Below are 20855 nucleotides of genomic sequence, written 5' to 3'. Positions count from 1 at the left end.
TGTAAACACACATCTTAGTTTGGTAGGAGAAAGCCCTATCTAAAATTAAATCTATGTTTAGTTGGTTTAGCTGTGGTCAAGCACACGTAGCAATAAATCTAATTTTCCTTAGCAGAAAAAAAATGGTGTTTTGTTGTTCACAACTGGATGCATATGCACATTCTATTTTGGTAGCAGAAAGCCCAAGTTTAAATCATCCCGTGTTGTAACTACGTTTTTTTTTTTAGTATTCATTTGTCTGGGAAATGCGCACGCTAAGAATTTTGAGTTTTATGTATGAAAAAGAATATATTTTTACGACATCTATAAACCTGCTAAGGAGGGTTTTTTAGCAGTGTTTCTATTAAACTTTTATTTTGCATGTGGATGAAAAGAATAACTTCTCACGCATATGGAGGCACGGGTATTTGAAAGGCCCATATGCTACCTAGTGAAACTCTGCGACTGTGAAACTGGTGAGATTTCTACCTTCCTATTACCTCGGATTTCTCTGCATGCATAGATTTAGTTGCACCAAATGACAGAGTCCAATTTGAATTCATACAATTTGTAACCCATTTATATGAAAAATTAAGACTCGTCTCTTGAAATATATACTTGAGGATGCATAATTTGTTATGCTATTTGGGTAATATAAAGGCATGTTTTTTTAAAAGAAAGCCCACTTAAGACAAAGAGTATAATAAATAACATTTTGCTTCTGTCAACTTATGAGCACACCATGCCCTTTATTTACTCTAGGAATATCTCGTACTCTTTAGCTATTTTTCTAAGTGCATGCCCATTGATCCGAGTAAGCCGCTTCTTCAATATTGAAGAGAGAAGTTTGAGGCTGTCATGCCCACTGCTGAAATTAGACTGGGCATTATTCTGTAGGGCTTGGGGCACAGAATATCCTGAATCAATCACAAGACAAACATCAGTATTAAGCAAGGGCTACAGTAGAAGTAGCTAGAGATAATAAACAGAATAAAGGGCTATTTTTCTATAAAATATATTTTTCACTATGGACAAGATTTGTTTAATTGAAATTAAATGTCAAGAAGTTTGAGAGCATGATATAATAAGTTCGAGAGAATGATTTGATGTTGCTATTCAACTGTTGAATAGATATTGAAGGCACATTACATAGCGTCCTGGATTTTACATATCTGAAAGTAGGCGCACCATGAAAGTGATAATCATCCAATTAATAAAACCATTATTCTAAAAAATATTAGACATTGCCTCATATATACCAACGGGAGTAACTTTCTATTGGTTAGAAGCCGTTGTGCTGACAGTTATTTAACACGTGCTTTTTTTAGACGCACTAAGACCATATATAAGATGCAGACCATTCTCATGCCAATGTCTAGAATAGCCAATCTGCATAAGTCCTAGTAGCATGCTCCTACAAGATTCTTACAAAAACCTACATGGGTATGTTCCCAATAGGAATGGATATAGATTATGCTTACAAAAATGCTACACTCTAACACTTCAACCGGAGCACAATTCAGCTCCCACAATCAGTAATCAGCATGAAAACTTAAAAAACAAGTTTGATAGAAATCAATGTTCAGGAAAGCATGAAGCATAAGCGAACCGACAGGCTGACGCTTAGAGCAATGGGATTAAGCATTTTTAAAAATAGAACTGCAGGTTTTGGAGGTTGTAGACCGAGAATTAACCTGAGTAGACGATGCGGGACCTTGGGGAAGTTGGTCACATATTTCCTGAATGTGTATTGGCCTGTGTTGCCGCGACAGCATAGATCGGCAATCAGAGTAATCCTTTAGCACTAATATTGGCTCTCAAGTTTCTCCTACGTGTATATTCAGTTCTGAAACATGCACATACCAGAGGGAATCCATGGTAGAATAAACTGAGAATCAAAAAATCATAGCAACTTTTGTCCAAATTACTACCATAACCTTGTTAGAGAAGGATTCGAAGAGAATCAACTACAAAGTATTGCAGTATCATGATAACGACAGAAAGTATAGCCAACATTTAAGTTTTTTTGAGTTGCCACTTTTGCAATTCTGAAATCTGAAGTAACTAAGGTCCGAGTTATTGACAACTACCGATTTTCGTGGGCAACACTTCCGACTCGGGTTAGGAACACCAAATTTAGTATTTTAGTATTCAGTTTTATCGCTAAATATGCAGCATGTAGTCGTCAGATTTAGTACTTTAGCGAGTACAATTTTCTGTAATTCCTAGTGAAAATTGCAGCTCTATGTCGTAACATAATTGACAGTGTGCATCAATTCAGCTGATTTAGTTACCTTGTGACCTTGTCCATGTAGGGAATGAGGTCTTGCAGCCTCCTTAGCCTCTTATTGATCCTTGTTCTTCTTTCCTAAACAGCATAAGCAAGAAAAATGTTCAGTATAAACATCCGACACCAAGACGAATACCGAAAATGTTGCAGGAAACTAACTAACCCTCCCAAGCGATGCTCTGCGGGTCAGTGGTGCAGCCACGCTTGGCGTGGACTCTGCAGTCGGCGGAGTCCTGCTGCAGCTGCAGGTAGTCGTCCATGCTGGGCATGTCCAGCTCGAGAGGGCTAACCGAATCTGGACCAAGGTGTTAGTAGAAGTGTAGCATTAAACAATTGGCAGGCGGGAGAGTCTGGATGGATGTGAAGTGCATATATGTGATGTTTGTCCTACCTGGGAGTCGATGTTGCTGAAGCTGGTGACCATGCCGACATCGCTGTCGCCGAGCACCTCGGCCTTCTTGCTGCCGGGCGCTGAGAAGATGATGTTGGAGTTGGTGTCGTCACAGGTGCTCATGGAGAAGATCCTCAAGAGGTCACTCGAGCCGTTGCCGGCAGCGATGCTCTCGCCGACGTCCTGCTGCCTCAAGAAGCTCCACAACGAGCCCAGCCTCCTCTGCTGTGCCATCGCGTCGACATTGCCTCCTCCATGCGAATGCAAGTAGCTGATTCCCATCCTTCCTCTCGTGCCAGCCCCCCGCCATTGCCTGTGCATCATCAGTCACAGAGCCAGAGCACATCGATCAAAGCGCACAAGGGCCAAAAAAAACACAACACCCGACCAAATCTGGAAAATCAACATGATCACTGAAGCAAGGATCATGACAGCGTATAGGATATTTAAAGCATATAGGATATATAAAACAAATGCAGCAGAGGTAGCTAGAAAGGAAACAAAGAAACTTGATCTATAGTAAAAATAAGAAGCAACCTCCAAGATAATACGCCTGCAAGACGAAATAAAATAACTAATTAGGACATGGAACCATTGTAACTGCCATGTTGCTCTGCAGTTGGCATATTTGAGCTATTAAAAACCTCAAAATCTAGTACTTCTGTGTCCTAATGGTGACAACCAAAAGCTATGTATTGCGCATTGAGCACCCTAGTTGATGGTCAGAACATTGTGTCATGATGGATTCAAACAATCTCAAATCCTAGCCATTTAAACAAGATACATAGTTCATGGAATTTATCCCAACAGTACACAGAGGAAGCTGCATAATATAAAAGAATAAAATATGAATCGGCAATCAAACTGTAGTAAGTCACTAAATCGGTATGATCAGAACCTACAAAGCAGAGTACAATTGAAAAGTTAAGGTAAAAGAGAACTTTGACCTAAAACTGTAAAACAAGGAAAAAAAAAAACATTTTTACCTGTCTGTGCTGCCATAGATGAATCGATAATCAAACTGCAGTCAGCTAGCCTTGAAAGCCAAAAATATAATGGATGGACTATGAGAACAATACAGAACTCCATTGCATCAGATTGTAGTTAAACAAATTCAGATGTGGTCATTTGGTGGAAGGATACCTTAGTTGGATATAACACTAATCAAATGGCTGTCGCCTGCACATTCGTTTCTGGTGACAAATATATGGTGCACGACACCTGCACATTCAATTGCCATGGTGAAAAATACAGGTGCACAAATGGTTCAAGAAGTACAATCGCATCAAGATAGACTAACATGTTTCTAGATTGGGATTTGCTTCATCCTTAAAGCCTAGCACTTGAATCTGTAACCTTCAAAGGTGAGCAATCGATGCCTGACTTATAAAATTCTCTTTCTTATAATCTGAGCATCTGTCAAAGATTTCAAATGAAGAAAAGCATAATGAGAGCAACTATATGAACCAAGCTATAATTTCCACATCATAGCTTTCAACGGCAGAGCAACTTACAGAATGGAGTTACCCAATCATTATCAATGTTAGTGAACTATTTGTTTAACTCTCGTCGGAACTCAACTATCATTGTCCCCGTTAATCTCACCTGGTATGTGATGTGGCGGGGTGCAACCATTGCTTAAGTACCCCGTGAAACTGAAAATGAAAGTTTGACATAGTAAAATATACCAATACCCAAATTTACCTAAATCTGCAGTGATATTTTTCTGTAAATGACAATCATGTGAAACTAAAAACACCTAAATATAACCTGACAAGTTAAAATTTACTCAGGAAATGAGAGAGTAGATCGAGAATCACCAAAAAAACTCACCGCAGATGAAGCACAAATCAAGGAGACCTGCTTCACCTCCAATGATCCACCTCTACCTCACACACATCATGGCTCCTCCTACATCAAGCCATCATGGCTCCTCTTGGAGCCTCACCCGCGACGGGCCGACAGCTGCTTGTCCTGGTCGCCCGCCTCCACTGCCCCTTCGCCCCACCACCGGGCCTAACTTGCGCCAGATCTGGAACCAGGCGCCGCCGACGACCGGATAAACAACGGAGAGAGGGAAGTCGAGGTGGGGAAGCAGCAACGGTGGGGGAGGAGGAGTAGGCGGCGGCGAGGCCCTGGTGACGAGCGGGGAGGAGGGAGGGGCAGTGGATCGAGGGGAATGTGGGAGCTAGGGTTGTGCGGCGGCTGGTGTGCGAGCGAGATTGGGTGCGTAGCGCGCGGACCAGATTGGGCAAAGTGTCGTTCACTATCTTGTGCAAAGCTAAATACCATAAATGAATGGTTGATTAAAAATAGAGTCAAAGTTACTGAGGACAACTTGCTACAATCGTTACTTTGACATCAAAACAAAGCTAAAATACTCTTTCCTTACAACTTCAAGTAAGTGTTATTATCTCTTGTGCATATTTGGTTTCGCTTACTCGAGGTCATAGCCCCCAGCGCCGACATCCAATCCTAAACCAAAAGCAAAATCATGAAATCGAATAACATAAATCGGTCCAGAAGCCAACGACGAAGGAGCTGCTTCTTACCCGCTCTTCGCCGCGTAGATTCTCCGGTTCCAGATTTGTCTCGGCTCCCATCCTACTGTCGAGCGTGGATCTCATCTGAGCAACGGGTTCGGCACACGGTGGAGCTGAATAGGTTGTGTGTAGTCGGGGCTAGCAAGAGTGGATGGGGCATGGCGTCATGGTGGCCGGCGGCGGCAGGAAAAAACCCTATGGTACCCGGCGGGGGGTCGAGCACGATTCTGTTCGAGGCGCACATGACCAAGGGATATATGCACTAGTCACTCATTTACGGTGAAACACGGGGCGCCTTATGCATATTTTCTAGTGGGGAAGAGGTTGATCAATCCTGTCCCTATAGTCCAGATCTAACGCCTGAGATGGTATGGGATCACCGCCCCGCCCCCACCTCCTCCCTCGCTCCCGGCTGCCCATGCCGCCTATGCGCGCCCCTCCCACACACTCCCAGTGGCGTCAAGCATATGGTTTTATTTTCTTCTTTTGAGATTGAATACATGTCCCCTTGCTACAGATTGAAAAAATGTCCCCTTGAAAACATGTTATGTTTTATCTGACAATCTTATTACCAGTGCCGGTGGGATTCACAGGAGTGCTTAACTTCTCTCCAATTTCTGTGAAATTGTATCATAGCATGATCAAGATTGTGGTTCAGGTCTTCCTAAGATTGTGGTTCTGTTTTCTCAGTCTCAAAATCTTTATTTTTCATCATTTTTTATTGACAGCGGAAATTGAGTTTATGTGTAAATGTGGATCAATTGTTGGAGAACAGAAAAAACATACCCCTTCCGGTGATATCATGCAAATAGACAATTGTTGCATACACTGCTATCATCTTATCAAGATTGTAGTTCGGCTGCATACACTATCAATTGTTGCCGTCGTCGCTCAAGCGCAACTCGAAATAGCGAACAACATCATCTTATCCAACGCGATTTCAGAGTATGCACCATACTGATATTCTTGTCAATTTATTTAGGTGATGGCGTATTTGTTTGATATCAGTGTCAGTGCACCATACTGATTTTCTTGAACGAGGTACATGTACTAAACGTTGGAGGCGTAGTGTATTATACGCAGGATATAAGTTCTCCCTTGATACCAATTTGCATATGTGCAGTGTTGGATCCTTTGGTCTGTTTGCGATTAGAATTCTAGCTGTCGTCAGTAAAGCGCTGGGAGGGGTCGCTGCTACTCATAGATTGTCATCTTATTCCTAGGCACCGCGCGCTGGCTGTCTCCCTTGAGGGTGCGGTTGCAGGGGACCTGAAGGGTATCACTGCTTGATGTGTTGTCAGTTCAGAATCCGATCGTATTGTTTCTTGGCCTATGGATTTGTTTAGAATTTGATGCACATGTATGTAGGCACACCTCACCGATTAGTTTCTTTTCCCTGGCTAGGATCCTTGAGGAGTCCAAGAAGATGGAGCGGAGACACTCATGTGGGCTGCTCAAGGAGATGCACAAGATTAAACGATTGTTTGGGTCGTTCATGGAGATACAGACACTATGCAGTCTCCCTGACAAGGAGAAGGGTGTTGGGGTGCGGGATGCAGTGCAAGAGCTGGTTTACCCGCGCGAGCATTGTGTGTGCGAGATGTTCAATATTAACATGTGCACCAGGACAGAAATGCTCGACTATTAATTTGAGTAGGCCGAAAACAGATCATGGTATTGTGCAAACTACTAAAATACAAGTACACTGCTGATTGTCGATTGAAATGTGGTAGCTTCCCTATACACACATGTGTGTGTATGTCTACGGTTGTGGTCTTTTGATAAATCAAGTATAAAATATTTCAGAGGTGGCTAGCTGAGATTGTAGAGGCGTAGAGGTGTATATACTGGGTGGAGGATGAACAGTGATTGAAAGGGGAAAAAGTTGATAATGCCAGTGGATGTGCACGAGGATCCTCAAGTCATGTATTAGACAATTAATGTTGTACCGCTAGCCAGCCACGGTGCGTGCTTTCCCTATCCTCTTCAGAAGTCAGAATGCTCTTGCTTGGGTGCATAGTTTGCTCTATTATGCTGTGGTTAGTTTGATTAGTAATGTGCGTGTTGTTCCTGTGTGTTGTAGAAGGAAGAATTAGGGTTTCAATATCAGGCAACAATCATGCCTGCTGTTCTTCCTCCCGAACATGCATGGATTCTTATCACTTTCTCTGTAATTTTCTGTGTGCCAGTTTATTTCATGTTAGTCACATGTCCCAGTAACTACGGCCAAAGCGAAGACTGATGTAAGCTCATAACTTGTTCTAGCTGCATATTTTCATCCAAGTCAGATTTTTATGTGCACTTGAGAACTAACCATGCTTGTACAGATCCGAAATTGAGCAAGTTTTCCAGTCTTTGGTAGAAATTGAACAAGTTTCTCATGAGTACATTTTTTAACTTCAAAACCACTGCGCATCCAGCTCTATGATTTCTCTAAACCAATTGGTTTGCGGTTTAGAGATGTGCTTTCTTGCACTAGATAAATAGGTTATTACTCATGCAGCTTCCTTCTTTTCTCATCCCTTTTATACTTTTATATTTCAGATACACATGTGCAGTGCCATGGAGTTGTGTGTGGGCATCGGGCATGACTGCTTGGTGTGATTTCCTTTGAGCCACGTTCAGGAATGGGGATTTCTCAAGGAGAGAGTATGCATGAGGGACAGTTTACATATTTGCTGAATTATTGCAGATCGATATTTATGAACTATGAGATGACAAAATTTGCAACAAGTAAGTGGCCTTTCAAAAATGGAAATCTCGATTAGCCTGACTTGTTTTTATATAAAATACCGTTATACATCATGTATGTGTTTTCCCGGTCCTTATTTAGGAATTTTAGGTATCATGTATATTGGACCCAACTCCACTTCGAGCTTGGCCGCCTCCCATCCACCGCCTCGCACCTGGCCAGATCTCGTGCCAGCGGTCATGGAGAACCTAACCACACTCGTCAACAAGCTGCAACACCGTCTGGGGCTTTATTGAGATCGGTCAGCAGGCTTTGTCACCATCATAAGGGAGGAGAGCAACACCCTCACGACCGCACTCCGTATCGAAGGCGACCAGCTTGCGGCTAAGCTTCTAGCCCATGGCTGATTTCACCAGTCATTGTCCGTTTGTCGGGAAATATATATGGGCCAGCTCGTGGCGGAGCTTCTCACCCACAGCTGATTGCACCGGCCATTATCCGTTTCTCGGGAATTATATATGGGCTAGCCCGTGGTGGAGCTTCTCGCACACGGCTGATTCAAATTCAGCACCCCTCTTTTCCCTGAAAGGTATACTCTGTATTTGTATTTGTCTTTTATTTTATGTTTTGATGCTCAGCAGGGTTCAACGGCTACTTCAATATTGTAGGAAGTTCTTGTGGTCTAGAATTGGAAGCATAGTAAAAAAAAGTAGTCAAAACAGCTCAGAGAAGCTTTTAATTTTTGTTTACTCTGGTCTTCTTACACAATTTAAATTTTGGACCCAATGCATGAGCAAAGAATTCTAGCTTCCTAATGCATGTGAGAAGATATGTAGGAGAGTATATTAATTTATGTTTTGAGGGAAGGAGAGAATATATAACTTAATCACGAGGCACAAGCTCATTTTACCTTTACTATGGCATATGCTTATGGTTGATTATTTTCGTAACCAGATAAGCAAGCCTGATAACAATCTGTATGAAATTCTTGAAGGTTCATATGTCAGACATGCCTCTTTTCAGTTTTTCTGTCAAAAATTAAGCAAGTGACTTATTTGGAGTTAATCTCGGAGATATGTCTTATCAGTTTCAAGTTACTGAGTCATTGTTGCTTGTCATGAAGCTGCAGTTCACAAGTTCAACCATTTCCATGAGATAATTCTCTTTCTTAATTTTTTTAAAAAAATCAATTGCTTGTTGTAGCAAAACATACTTTTTTTTTTGTTCAAATGAGTATCTTGATATGTTGCTTTAACTCCTGCTATAATTTCCATGTAATGAACTTTGACATACGAACTTAGTTATTTGGTTCAGGTACCCACCAACGTCGAAGTACAGAGTTATCACCCAGTGCTGCACAATGTTTTCTGTAGCATAGCCGTCGAACATGACATATCAACTTAGTTCTTCTGTTTTCTAGACTTGGTGAAGGATTGTATATAGCCTAGCCGTTGGACATGATGCATATAACAATTTGTGAGATAGGTACGGTTCTTAGTGCACCAGATCAGGTAATCTCTTGAATGTAACTACTAACTAGGGGTATAATTTAGCTTGATCTGATGCGTCTGACTGCAGCAAGTCTCCTATGCATCTATGCACTAACAAAACTGAACTCTAATACATACAGGATGTGCAAGATCGTGCAACCAGCAATGGGACAGATCATACTGATGAAAGACTGCCAAAGGTTGGTATGAAGTTCTTTCTTTCCGAAGAGGAGGCTTATTCCTGTCATAAAGATAAATTAGTTGAAACTATCTATTGGCTTTAGCGTCTGATGTGGAAGTTATGTTACTGAATAGCAGAGGCCAACTTAATTTAGGTTACGTAGTATTCTCTCATGTTTTTGCTTGCAATCTTATTAGAACTTGAAAAATTACATGAGTATTAGAGTGTCTTAAACCAATCTCAAATAATCTTAAGTGAGTGCAACCTTTAGTTAGTCTCTGGTTTCCAGTCATCTTATGTCCTCTTATTTTGTCTCATGTTGCAGTAGGACACACAGAATAGAAAATTCAGTTATGGCGAGAGATATTACTTGCAGTGGTGATCTCGTACAGCGCAAACACATGTAAATGCAAACTGCATGATAAAAAATGGCAAGAAGCGGAACTCAGTTGCTTAGCTTAATTAAAAGCCATGTTATTTCTCGGTTTTCTAGCTAAAAAACTTTCCACTTTCTATGTATGTTAGGTCAAATAATTATCAAATTCCTTCAAAATTTGTGCTATGGTGGAGAAACAGTTGTCCTGGAAATTCTTTATCTCCTACAAAGTCAATTCAGTGGACTGGAGCCATATCGAAGTTAGTAGAAGCACCAACATTTTTGAGTCATGATTTTGTTTTGCACCATCATCTTTCACACGTACATTTGAGAAAAACAAAGGGATGGTTCATCTGTTGCAACCGACTGAATTATATACAGCTTTATCTCTGCAATTCTCCTTTTGAGAGCAGAATTACTATAAGTTGTGTATGGACCAAAGGGTTCGGTCAGCATGTGGCAGATTGGTTAATTATTTGGTTGAAAGAAGGCAAGCATATAAGTTGCTCGGCAAAACAATTTTTTGTTGTGTAGATAGTGCCTATATTTTAGTGATATGCATGGTAGAACAATAGTACTGATGCTACATGAGAAGTAACGTAAAATGAAGTGCAACATGGTGGACATGGTTTCGTGACAGAGTTGGCGGAGATATGTTAGGGGCGATGTTCAGGCGGGCAGTGGAAGAAATGGTCAAATGGGTTACCTCGACGCTAGCGAGAAGGAGGTCGATAGGTTCACGAAATGGAGCAATGCAATGTGCAACAACATCGTATTGGGTTCCATTTCCAGTGGAGAAGAACAAATGGACGACATGTGTGCGATTCATTTGTTCATTCATTTTATCCTTCCTTATTCCACTCAAATAAGATTCATTTACTTTTGCACTTACGCATGGTTTGATAGATCGAAAAATTTAGTGATACTAAAGCCTCAGATGTTTTCTTTAGTAGAACATGATGATCATGTTTGTATATACGACCAATAAATATTTTTTAAATCCTTGTGGCAACGCACGGGCATTCTACTAGTAGATTGGAAGGGTTGACCGAATAGACGGTCCGAACGGACTGTCAGATTAACAGGAAGCCTTCAAGGCCATTGGGAGATTAAGGCAGCTTCTTCACCATGGTTGCCAATTTCAACTTGTCGCCAAATCTAGGAGAAGACGGCGCTCAATATTTTTTGAGGGAAACGGAGAGGGATCAAGAGGATGATACCTTAGTTAGGTCAAATATAGGAGGACATCATGCTGATTCCTAGTATTTGTTTTCGTCGAAAACAGAGAGAGTCCAATGGGAGGACGACTCATGGAGGTGGAATAAGAGAACACGCACACCCCTATTCCATCCAATGGCTAAACACACATCATATAATAATCGGACGGTTAAATTTTCTTAATTTCAAGAATTAACGTGATGCCTCGTATGGTGCCTCCAATTAGTAAATATAAGATATATAAGATAAGACTAGCACAAATGCCCGTGCGTTGCAACGGGAGAAAAATAACGGGATGCTGACGATAGACACGATGTACCGATTGAGAGTGATAATTTATGTTAGCATAAAATATTTAACCTAGCCCTCAAGCTGTAAATATATGGTTGAATGTATACTAGTCATCAACCCGTGCTGCTGCACGGGCTAGTAAAATATGAAAGCAAAGCATTAATTATTGCAGGCCTTATATAATGATTTTTTGTTCATGTGTCCTCTTTGCTATTAGAATGTCATAAAACATATTTGTGTTTAGAAAGATACTAATGTGTCACCATGTATAGTTTTCTCAGGAATGTGGCAAGATGAACATATTTCTTTAGTTAAGTTTGTATAAGATGGTTGATTACTATTGACACTCGTGTAATAAGCACCATATAAATATCTTTTTACCAAATATCTTAACCTATTTCTAAAAACCTAATTATAGATCGCATAAGCAATTATATCCATTCTTATCCTTTCTATGAGAAAGTTTGAGTACAAATGTAAGGCAATCATAATGCATTCAAATGGGTTGGATTTTAATAATTTTTACGAATATGAACACGAAAGAATTTATCTATAATTGCAACATGAACAGACATTACTTAATCATTATCATGAAATTTGATTACTAAGCAAAGATAAGATGCTTTTAGATTAATGGATGAGCTTTATTGCACCTGCTTGTCCTGAATGTGCCACAACACATATCCAATCCTCATTTGTTAGTGTATATGATGGACAATCGACATAGAAGTGTGGACCTTCGCAGGGACCAATTCAGTTCACTGGATTGTCGAAGATGTATGTACTATTGCCGGCATTGTACTTGTGTGACTCTTTATCATTCTTTGCCTCAGATCAAACATCCCAGAAATTAATAGCTATATGTTGGAATATAAGTTCAAGGAGTTCTATAAGAAATTATGTTATATTGTGATTCAGTGCACCATATGGACCTTAAACATTTTGTTTAATATTATAGTTAGACAGACTGGCACATTGTTTCTCTTTTTCATATCATGTCTTATTAAAACCTTCGTCTGGATGAATATTTTATTATACATATTAACATCATTTGACATTTCTAAGTCACCTTTGTTTGACAACATAAATCTTATGCTTTATCAGTCTAAATTAGTTTTTGATTTGTTGATATAATGTAGTAGATATAAACTTCTTCGCAATGTTACAACTATTTGCAACCGAAATGTATATGGACATAATCGTTAATGTCTATTGGTATTACTATGAGAATGTTCAAAAATCAAACATAATGCTCTAAAAACTGAAGTCCTTCCAATAATAACCTCGCATTTGTTTGTAGCCTTCCTCAGTATAGCTTGTACACTGACATCAATAAGGTATTATGAATTGAACACAAACATTGGTAGAGGAAAAAATAATGTGAATTTCTAGGACCTTCTATAATTGGTTGTAAACCTTGCTTTTCACTCACGCTGAGCGTCACAAATAATAATTCTACCGTCAGGCATGGCACAAATCTCGTAGTCTTTTCTTGGAAAAACAAAAATATATAAAAGTATTCTTGAGAAAAAAGAACATGGCGTGTGCACCGTATCCCTATTATTATCGTCTAGGGTATAAATCTAATTTAGAGACAACATATGAAATACAATATAAACTTTAGTACATCCGCATTGAGAACAGAAAAACCTATGGCCCAACTGTCCAACGGATTATTAACTAAATCGGTAGTTGCTAAACAGAAGTCCAAAACAATAGATTATTTAGATGGCTACTGAAAGTGAGGATTAAATATATTCAAATAACCTAATAAGGCACCGTAGAATTATTTGGGCAACTATTGAGAAGTAAAGATTGAAAATATTCAAATAACCTATTAAGGAACAGAATGATTATTTGAAAGCTATTGAAATGTAAGGATTAAATTCCTTAAGTAAGCTATTAATAAGGCTATTTAACTATCTAGGCAGTTACCAAGTAGTAGGAGCTAACAGATTTCGCTTCTAAGTAACTTTGTGTTAGCTATTTGGTCCTAATGCATGCACATAATAGTGACGCAAGCAACACCATAATGACTGCGCTGCTTTGTAAAATCATGCTATGTCCGATAGAAAAACGCAAGTCCATAGTCTTTTTTTAGAACCTACCAATTGAGCAGCTTCTGCCATCAGGTTGCATGCATAAACAAAATCGACGATTCAATGAGAAGCACCGGAGAAATACTGCAGGATGAAAAAAGTAAACTTACCTGAATCTAACTCGCCATGTACAGGCCCTTCTATTATCTCTTTTCTGGTGCATCAACAATCCTTCTTTTAAGTGGGGTCGTACATTGGCAGAGGACAACAATATATGGCCAGCATACATCCATCAGTTGAACGTGCGAGATTATTGCTTGTGGTCTTGTCTATGGGTGATTGATGACACTTGGCAATTTAGTTGATTCCAGTAGTGGAAATCGGGAAAAAAATATGTAAAGCCTCTGCTGGTGTTTGCATCGTCCATGTAATTAACACTCAACCCTGTTGTCAGGATTGCAAGATGACGCTGCAGATTCCGTCATCCACCGCTACAGAAGATTTAGACCTGCGCTTTTTGCCAACTGTAGAGCCATGTGTGAAGCAGAAAGAAATCAACATCTCTTACTTTAACTGAATAACAGGGTAAAAACTATACAAAGTTTAATCTCCAGCATAACATGAAAACAAACCTCCTTTCTGTGAACCTTGATGAAGGTCTCGATAAATCTCCCTTGAAACGAATGAAATACTCCATGTTTGTTGAATCCGGGGCATGGCAGAGTAGCGTACTTTGCTTGATATTCTTCAAGATCCCACAACACATGGCTCTTATGTTATTATTCCCTATTTTAGAAATTGGTCATGAGTAGTTCAGATAACCGGATATCTGCAATACAATTTTTTCTCTATTGTATATACGATATTGATCTAATTTTTGGCATATAAGAATAATGGGTTACTTGCCTGCACAATGTTTTCATGGGGATATGTGTGATGAGCAACGAACTCCAACAATGTAGGGGAGGTGAAGAACAACGCCATAAGTCTGGCCTAGACCGTAGTTAGTCCACTCTAGAGCCTCGCCAATAATGATAGCTGTGCGACCTGATTTAAAGATCCGAGGGTGCACATCCTTTTCCACTACATCGTCAAGACATGGAAACTGGGATTGAAGGAACATCCTTCGCACCTGCTACAACCAAGGGTCACAACGTGGTTGGGGCCGAGGACATTCAATGGCTACAGAGGAAGGGGATCTTGGAGAGGCCAATTGGATCTGTTCTAGATGGATTGATAACGTGGAAACTGCTTTTTTTTTAGGTAACGTGGAAACTGTTGAGGGGAAACGTGGGGAAAGAGGAGAAGTGACACACCCACCTATGGATTAATGGAGTCTTGGACTGCAGGGGAGACCTTTTTCCAGCCCATGAAGAGTTTCTTCTCCAAAGCCCATGAAGAGTTCGGTAAGGACATGTCTACGTGGGATAAATGGTGTGGACTCCTTAGGTGCTTCATCTTACGGCTGTAAATAGATAGCAGAGAGATCGTACGGATGATTTGATTAGTTTTGGGAGGATTAACGTGAAGACTCATTTGGTGCCTTCAATTAGTAAATATAAGATAAGACTAGCACAAATACCCGTGCGTTGCAACGGGAGAAAAATAACGGGATGCTGACAATAGACACGATGTACCGATTGAGAGTGATCATGCACATAACTGAAGGAGGGAACTTTAATGGGACATATCTTATGCATCCGGAAGACTTTGTGCATCCATGTATCTGCCTTCCCTCGGCCTTCTGGTCAAAATCGAATGTGAAGCATCAAAACGTGAAATTTGCATTTAGACGCTCACCTTGCCGCTGAAGTCATTGCGTCTTTGCGATGACCTCCTTTGACTAATATAACATCGCTTAGCGGCTTCATCTCCCGTTCTAAGAAGGCAGGAGGTGAATTAAGTCTGACGGACCTTCACAAAAGGCTAATGCAAACAAGAAAATTCAGATTTCGCAAGCATGAACACTCGACTGCCCATGAGATAACAAGATGAAAAACATGGCAATTCCATCAGAAAGGCCATATATACCTGATCGCAAGCACATGTGGTAGGTCTGATTAGAATGTACGTGAGGCTGCATACCAAGAACCCTAGCTTTCTGCCTCCCATTGGCGCCGACGCCGGTCCATCCCGTCTCCGGTGGCCCTATGGCCATGGAGGCGGAGTGGTTCTCGGCCCTTGCCGGTGGGAGGGCTCCGTTTTTAGATCTTTTTTCGAGCTTTGTTAGGGTTTGTGTCCTGCTCAGGAAGACGGGACGGTGGCGGCTCCCTGAAGATGGAATAAAGGTCTCCCCGCCTAGCCCCCATTCCGGTGATGCCTCTTGCATCATCGATGGGCGTGTGGAGTTGTGTCTCCGGCGGATTTGTCTTTGATGGATTTGCTCGGATCTGTTCGTCGTTTTCGTCTTCGTTCTTGTGTTTTCAGGTTGGATCTTTTTGATCTAAACTCTTCATCCGCGGCGGTTGCTGTTCTGGTGCGTTGGTCCTACGGGGCCTTAGCACGACGACTTCCCGACTGTCTACTACAACAAGGTTTGCCCGGCTCCGGCGATGGAGGGGTGATGACAGCAGCGCGCCTTCGGCACGCTTCAATGCTTGTAGTCGTCGCTAGGTGGTCTACGGATCGGGATGTAATTTTTATTATTTGTAGTGTTCGCTGCACTAGCATGATTGAAGATGACTAGATTGGAAGTTTTTCACGCAAAAAAAAGAAGCTCGTCGCCGTCTGGCGGGCAACGCCCGTCGCCGGGATCAAGCCGCCATGTTCGATGGTCGCCGCCACGCAGACCGCTCCTCTGTTGCATTATGTGGTCGGCCGATGGCCAGCGCCGGCAGAAACTGCCGCGTCGTGTGCATCCACTGTTGTTCGCCATCTGCATGTTTATGTTTATAAGAATCAGTTTGTTCAATCTACGGAGAGGCTGACCTGTCCATCAGGTCGCACGCTCTGGCATAACTTAAAGTTTAGCAACTCACGAATCCCTCGGTCCAATCGTTTTACCAAGAGGCTGAACCGAGTCACCATCATGCCCTGTTGAACATGTCCGCCAGCGGCATTGCTGTAAAGAAGCTACATGGATGTATATAAGTTGGTCGAACCTTCTTCTATTTTATTCACAAACTTCCTTTAGCCCACTTGGCTGCAGCGGTAGGGAAAGGATAGTGAGGTTGCTAGTTCGACTCTTTGCTCTAGCAATCATTTTTATTGGCAGATAAGGCCCGATTGGGCAGCTGGGACTGCTTTATTGGCATATAAGGCCCGAGTGGGCTGTCTGCGTGCAGACGCAGACGATTTCTTTAGACGCCAACAATTTTTTTGCCTCAAAAGAAAAAAGACGCCAACAATTTTTCCTGCAGGTAATTAGTACCACCTCGTGTACTTTTAATACACGTAACATAGGATCAGATGCGAGACGAAACCAAGAATATCACCTTGTTTTATTAGTAAATAAAAAAACTAGCACAAATGCCCGTGCGTTGCAACGGGCGAAAAAATTAAGCATGCTCCATGTGCCATTACGCAACACTTTTTATATCAAATGTTGGCTAACGTTAGAAATAAGGTTATATTGAGCATATCATTTTGGACCATAAAATCCGGACATGAAGAAGCCACCCTAATGGCGTTCGTCACGATCTAATTCAGCTCCACACTTTCATTTGATGAAAAAGTAGTTGTGCATGGAATAGTCTTTCGATCGATTATATTTTTTCTTGTTCAAAAATCACAAAAAAAATTGAACACAATCACATTTTTTCGAAAAGGTGTACTTTTTGTATTTTTTCCAGGACATTTTTTAGAAATTGTATCATTTTTTCGTGACAAACATTTTTTTTGAAAAAATATATTTCATATTTTTTTTTGCACTCTTTTTGGGCTTGGCCCAAGCATAAGGACTTGACCGACACACACATTGAACACGTATTATTTTCATCTTAGAGCAAGCAGAAGGCGCCGGAAAAATCAAATTAAAAATTTGCAACGCCCGGATGGCCAGTTAACGGACGACGCGGCGGAAATGGAAACTTTGGCGACAACCTTTTATACAGATCTGTACACGTCTGGGGAGTCAATGACATGGACCAGGCTCTTGATACAGTGCCATGGAGGGTCACATCCGATATAAATGATAAGTTAAATGCTCCGTACAATTTGCAGGAGGTTAAAAATGCACTTTTTCAGATGTTCCCTTTAAAAGCCCCGGGGCCTGATGGGTTTCCGGTGCACTTTTTCCGGCGTCATTGGGATGTGTGTGGCGAAGAGGTGACTAGGGCGAATCAGCAGAATGCATCAATGAGACCATATTGGTTCTGATCCCGAAGGTAAAAAACCCTACCCTCTTGACAAAATTTCGACCCATTAGTCTATGCAACGTGTTGTATAAAATTGCATCCAAGGTCATCGCAAACCGATTGAAACTTGTTCTGCCTGATATAATTTCTGAGGAGCAGTCTGCTTTTGTCCCTGGGAGATTGATAACAGATAACATAATCACTGCTTATGAATGCCTTCATTTTATGAAACGCAACAAGGCCAAGAAAAATCAACATTGTGCTCTTAAGCTTGATATGATGAAGGCCTATGATAGGGTGGAATGGACTTATCTTAGAGCAATTATGCTCAAATTGGGCTTCACCAACAATTGGGTTGACATAGTAATGGGACTGGTAAGCACTGTCAAATTTTCGGTGTTATTCAATGGAAAGAAGTTGCAGGAGTTCAAACCTTCTCGTGGTATACGGCAAGGGGACCCCATATCCCCATACATATTCTTGATTGCGGCAGAGGGCCTTTCGTGCCCCCTAAAATCTAGAAGTGAGTCATCAAATCTTCATGGTCTGGAAGTGGCGCCCACGGCACCACCGGTCAACCATCTATTATTTGCAGATGATAGCCTGCTGTTTTTCAAGGCGAATGGTATGGGTGCTCAGGAGGTGCACCAGCTGTTGGATATATATTGTAATGCTACTGGTCAGCGCTACGGGGCGTGTACCTAGCCAACACTTAGATCCGGCTCTACCCAAACTTTATCAATTACGATAAGTCTTCAATCTTTTTTAGTAAGGGAGTTCCAGAATCGGTGAGAGTTGAAATTAAAGGAATCCTAAATGTGCCAAGTGAAACCCTCAATGAGAAATATCTGGGCATGCCATCTGATGTTGGGACATCAAAGAATGGGGCCTTTAAATATTTGAAGGACCGATTGTGGAGCAAGATACAGGGTTGGATAGAGAGAACAATGTCATCTGCTAGGAAGGAAGTTCTGGTCAAAGCAGTAGCTCAGGTAGTACCACTTTTCTCTATGTCTTGTTTTAAATTGCCTAGAGGGCTCTGCGAGCATCTCAATATGTTAATTCAGAAATTTTGGTGGGGCAGCAAAGATGGACATCATATACCACATTGGGTCTCGTGGAAGGAAATGACTGAACCAAAAGGCATGGGTGGCTTGGGTGTCAAAGATTTCGAACTGTTCAATTTGGCCATGTTAGCGAGGCAAGCATGGCGTATGTTGCAAGATCCAGAGTCATTGAGTGCCCGTGTGGTAAGGAGTATTTATTATCCAAACTCATCAATTTTGCAGGCTACCCTCGAAAACCACCCTAGCCAAATTTGGAGAGCCATCATTGAAGGAAGAGACGTTTTGAAACAAGGTTTGATCAGGCGAATTGGCAATGGAACAACTACTAATATATGGGACAATAATTGGATACCTCAGGATGATATGCTGAGATCTTATGGGAGTAGGGTTCCAACCCCCCCCCCCCCGGTTGCTGGTGTCTGAATTAATAGATGCTACCTCGGCCACGTGGAATTTTCAGAGGTTGCACGAGGTGCTTATGCCGATGGATCACTGGTAGAAAAAAGCCCTTTAGTCCCGGTTCACAACAGCCTTTAGTCCCGGCTGTGCAATAGGGACTAAATATGCGCGACTAAAGACCCCCCCCTTTAGTCGCGCCTCTTACGGACCGCGACTAAAGGCTTTAGTCCCGGTTCTTGTGGCTGACCGGGACTAAAGGCCCGTCCACGTGGGCGCCAGTGGTCCGTCGGGGCGGAGGACCTTTAGTCCCGGTTCTCGTGGCCAACCGGGACTAAAGGCCTCCTCCGCAGGTTTAGGGTTTTAGCCCCCCTAAACCTGGTTTCTTTTTAGTTTGGAGTGTTTTATTTCTTTTATATTTTATTTTGTGTTTTATTTTAATTTTGATGAAGTTTCAGCACACATATTCTACGCTACTATATACATGCATATGAAATTTCAAACAAGAAGAATTCAAGAGGAATATATAATATATATTCAATCTCGGGTGACCATATACAACTTCGAACAAGTTTCCATACACAATTAGGATGGATGACCATATACAACTTCGAACAAGTTTCAATCTCGGGTATGCATATAAATTTCTTCGTCCTCGGTATAGTGTTCTCCTTTAGGATTGATGACTTCCCTCATGAAAAATCCTGCTAATTCTTCTTGAATTGGTCGGAAGCGAGCTTCTGGACTAAGCCTCCTCCGCAAGTTATCCGTCGCGTTTCGCACGCTATCCGATGCCTTTCGCTCAGAGATGTGTCTCCGGATGTTCTCACAAACATAGTATCCACATAGATTGGTCCCCGGTGGCTGCTTATCCACATTAACTAACCTTCTGAAATCTAGCTCATGTTTGAATTCACCGACAATTTCTTCTGAGAACCGTCTCCAAACCCTACAGGGCAAAGAAAATTAAATGAACAAGGGAGTTATTAGTTACTTGATATTAGGAAATGAACGAAAGAGACCGATCGATATAGAGCTCAAATGATTGAAAATAATTACTTTTGCAGCATTTTTCTCATGTCGGCCCAACGCTTTGGATCCGAATCCATAGAGTCCATGATTAGAACTCTGGAGGTGTGAAGTTCATTATTTAGCAGAATCCAGTGGAACCTGCGGACACGTTACATGCACAGTCGTGCATAACTCATCGATTAGACATACCATGCATGGAGTAAACAAAAGAGAATGGGCACAAGAGAGAAACACTCACCCAAAATGGTAAGGAAATAGAATATGACTTTTGAGTTGATGCTTTCTAAGAAACTTGTACAAGTCTTTCTCCACGTCTTCGGGGTGATGTTGTAACACATGTCCATTAACGATATGTGGGTCAATGAACCCAACATCATGGATGTTTCTTATTTTGCATTCCCAAATCTTCAATCTGCATAATAGCGTACGCAACAATATAGTTAGGACAATATATATATAGTGCAGGCAATGAAGAACGAGATGAGGTAGAAATAAATCACTTACAAAACGTAGCAACTCAGCATAGATTTGTCGAGGTCGCGCAGATTGAACAGCTGGAACAATTCACTCATATG

The 20855-nt window shown here is 41.4% G+C and overlaps 1 protein-coding gene across 14 annotated transcripts; it reads right to left on the bottom strand.

Moving 5' to 3' along the window:
• Positions 1–665: 665 nt before the first annotated feature.
• LOC123143121 (uncharacterized) lies at positions 666–5023 on the bottom strand. 14 transcript variants are annotated; one of them, XM_044561943.1, is made up of 11 exons: positions 4494–5023; positions 4266–4315; positions 3961–4076; positions 3804–3881; positions 3647–3724; positions 3198–3213; positions 2661–2973; positions 2433–2564; positions 2274–2347; positions 1674–1734; positions 666–896 (listed from the first exon to the last, which is right to left on the bottom strand). In XM_044561943.1, exons 5-11 carry the CDS (start codon positions 3660–3662, stop codon positions 807–809), a joined length of 702 nt encoding a protein of 233 aa, XP_044417878.1. In that variant the 5' UTR covers positions 3663–3724; positions 3804–3881; positions 3961–4076; positions 4266–4315; positions 4494–5023; the 3' UTR covers positions 666–806. The 14 variants fall into 14 exon arrangements, 13 of the variants coding, with proteins under 13 accessions (XP_044417878.1, XP_044417877.1, XP_044417876.1 ...); XM_044561942.1 differs by having other exon boundaries at positions 3647–3696; XM_044561941.1 differs by having other exon boundaries at positions 3647–3881; positions 4175–4315.
• Positions 5024–20855: the final 15832 nt, after the last annotated feature.

Source organism: Triticum aestivum, chromosome 6D (assembly GCF_018294505.1).
Source record: "Triticum aestivum cultivar Chinese Spring chromosome 6D, IWGSC CS RefSeq v2.1, whole genome shotgun sequence".
Lineage (NCBI taxonomy): Eukaryota > Viridiplantae > Streptophyta > Magnoliopsida > Poales > Poaceae > Triticum > Triticum aestivum.
This window is presented reverse-complemented; position numbering and strand designations above follow the sequence as displayed.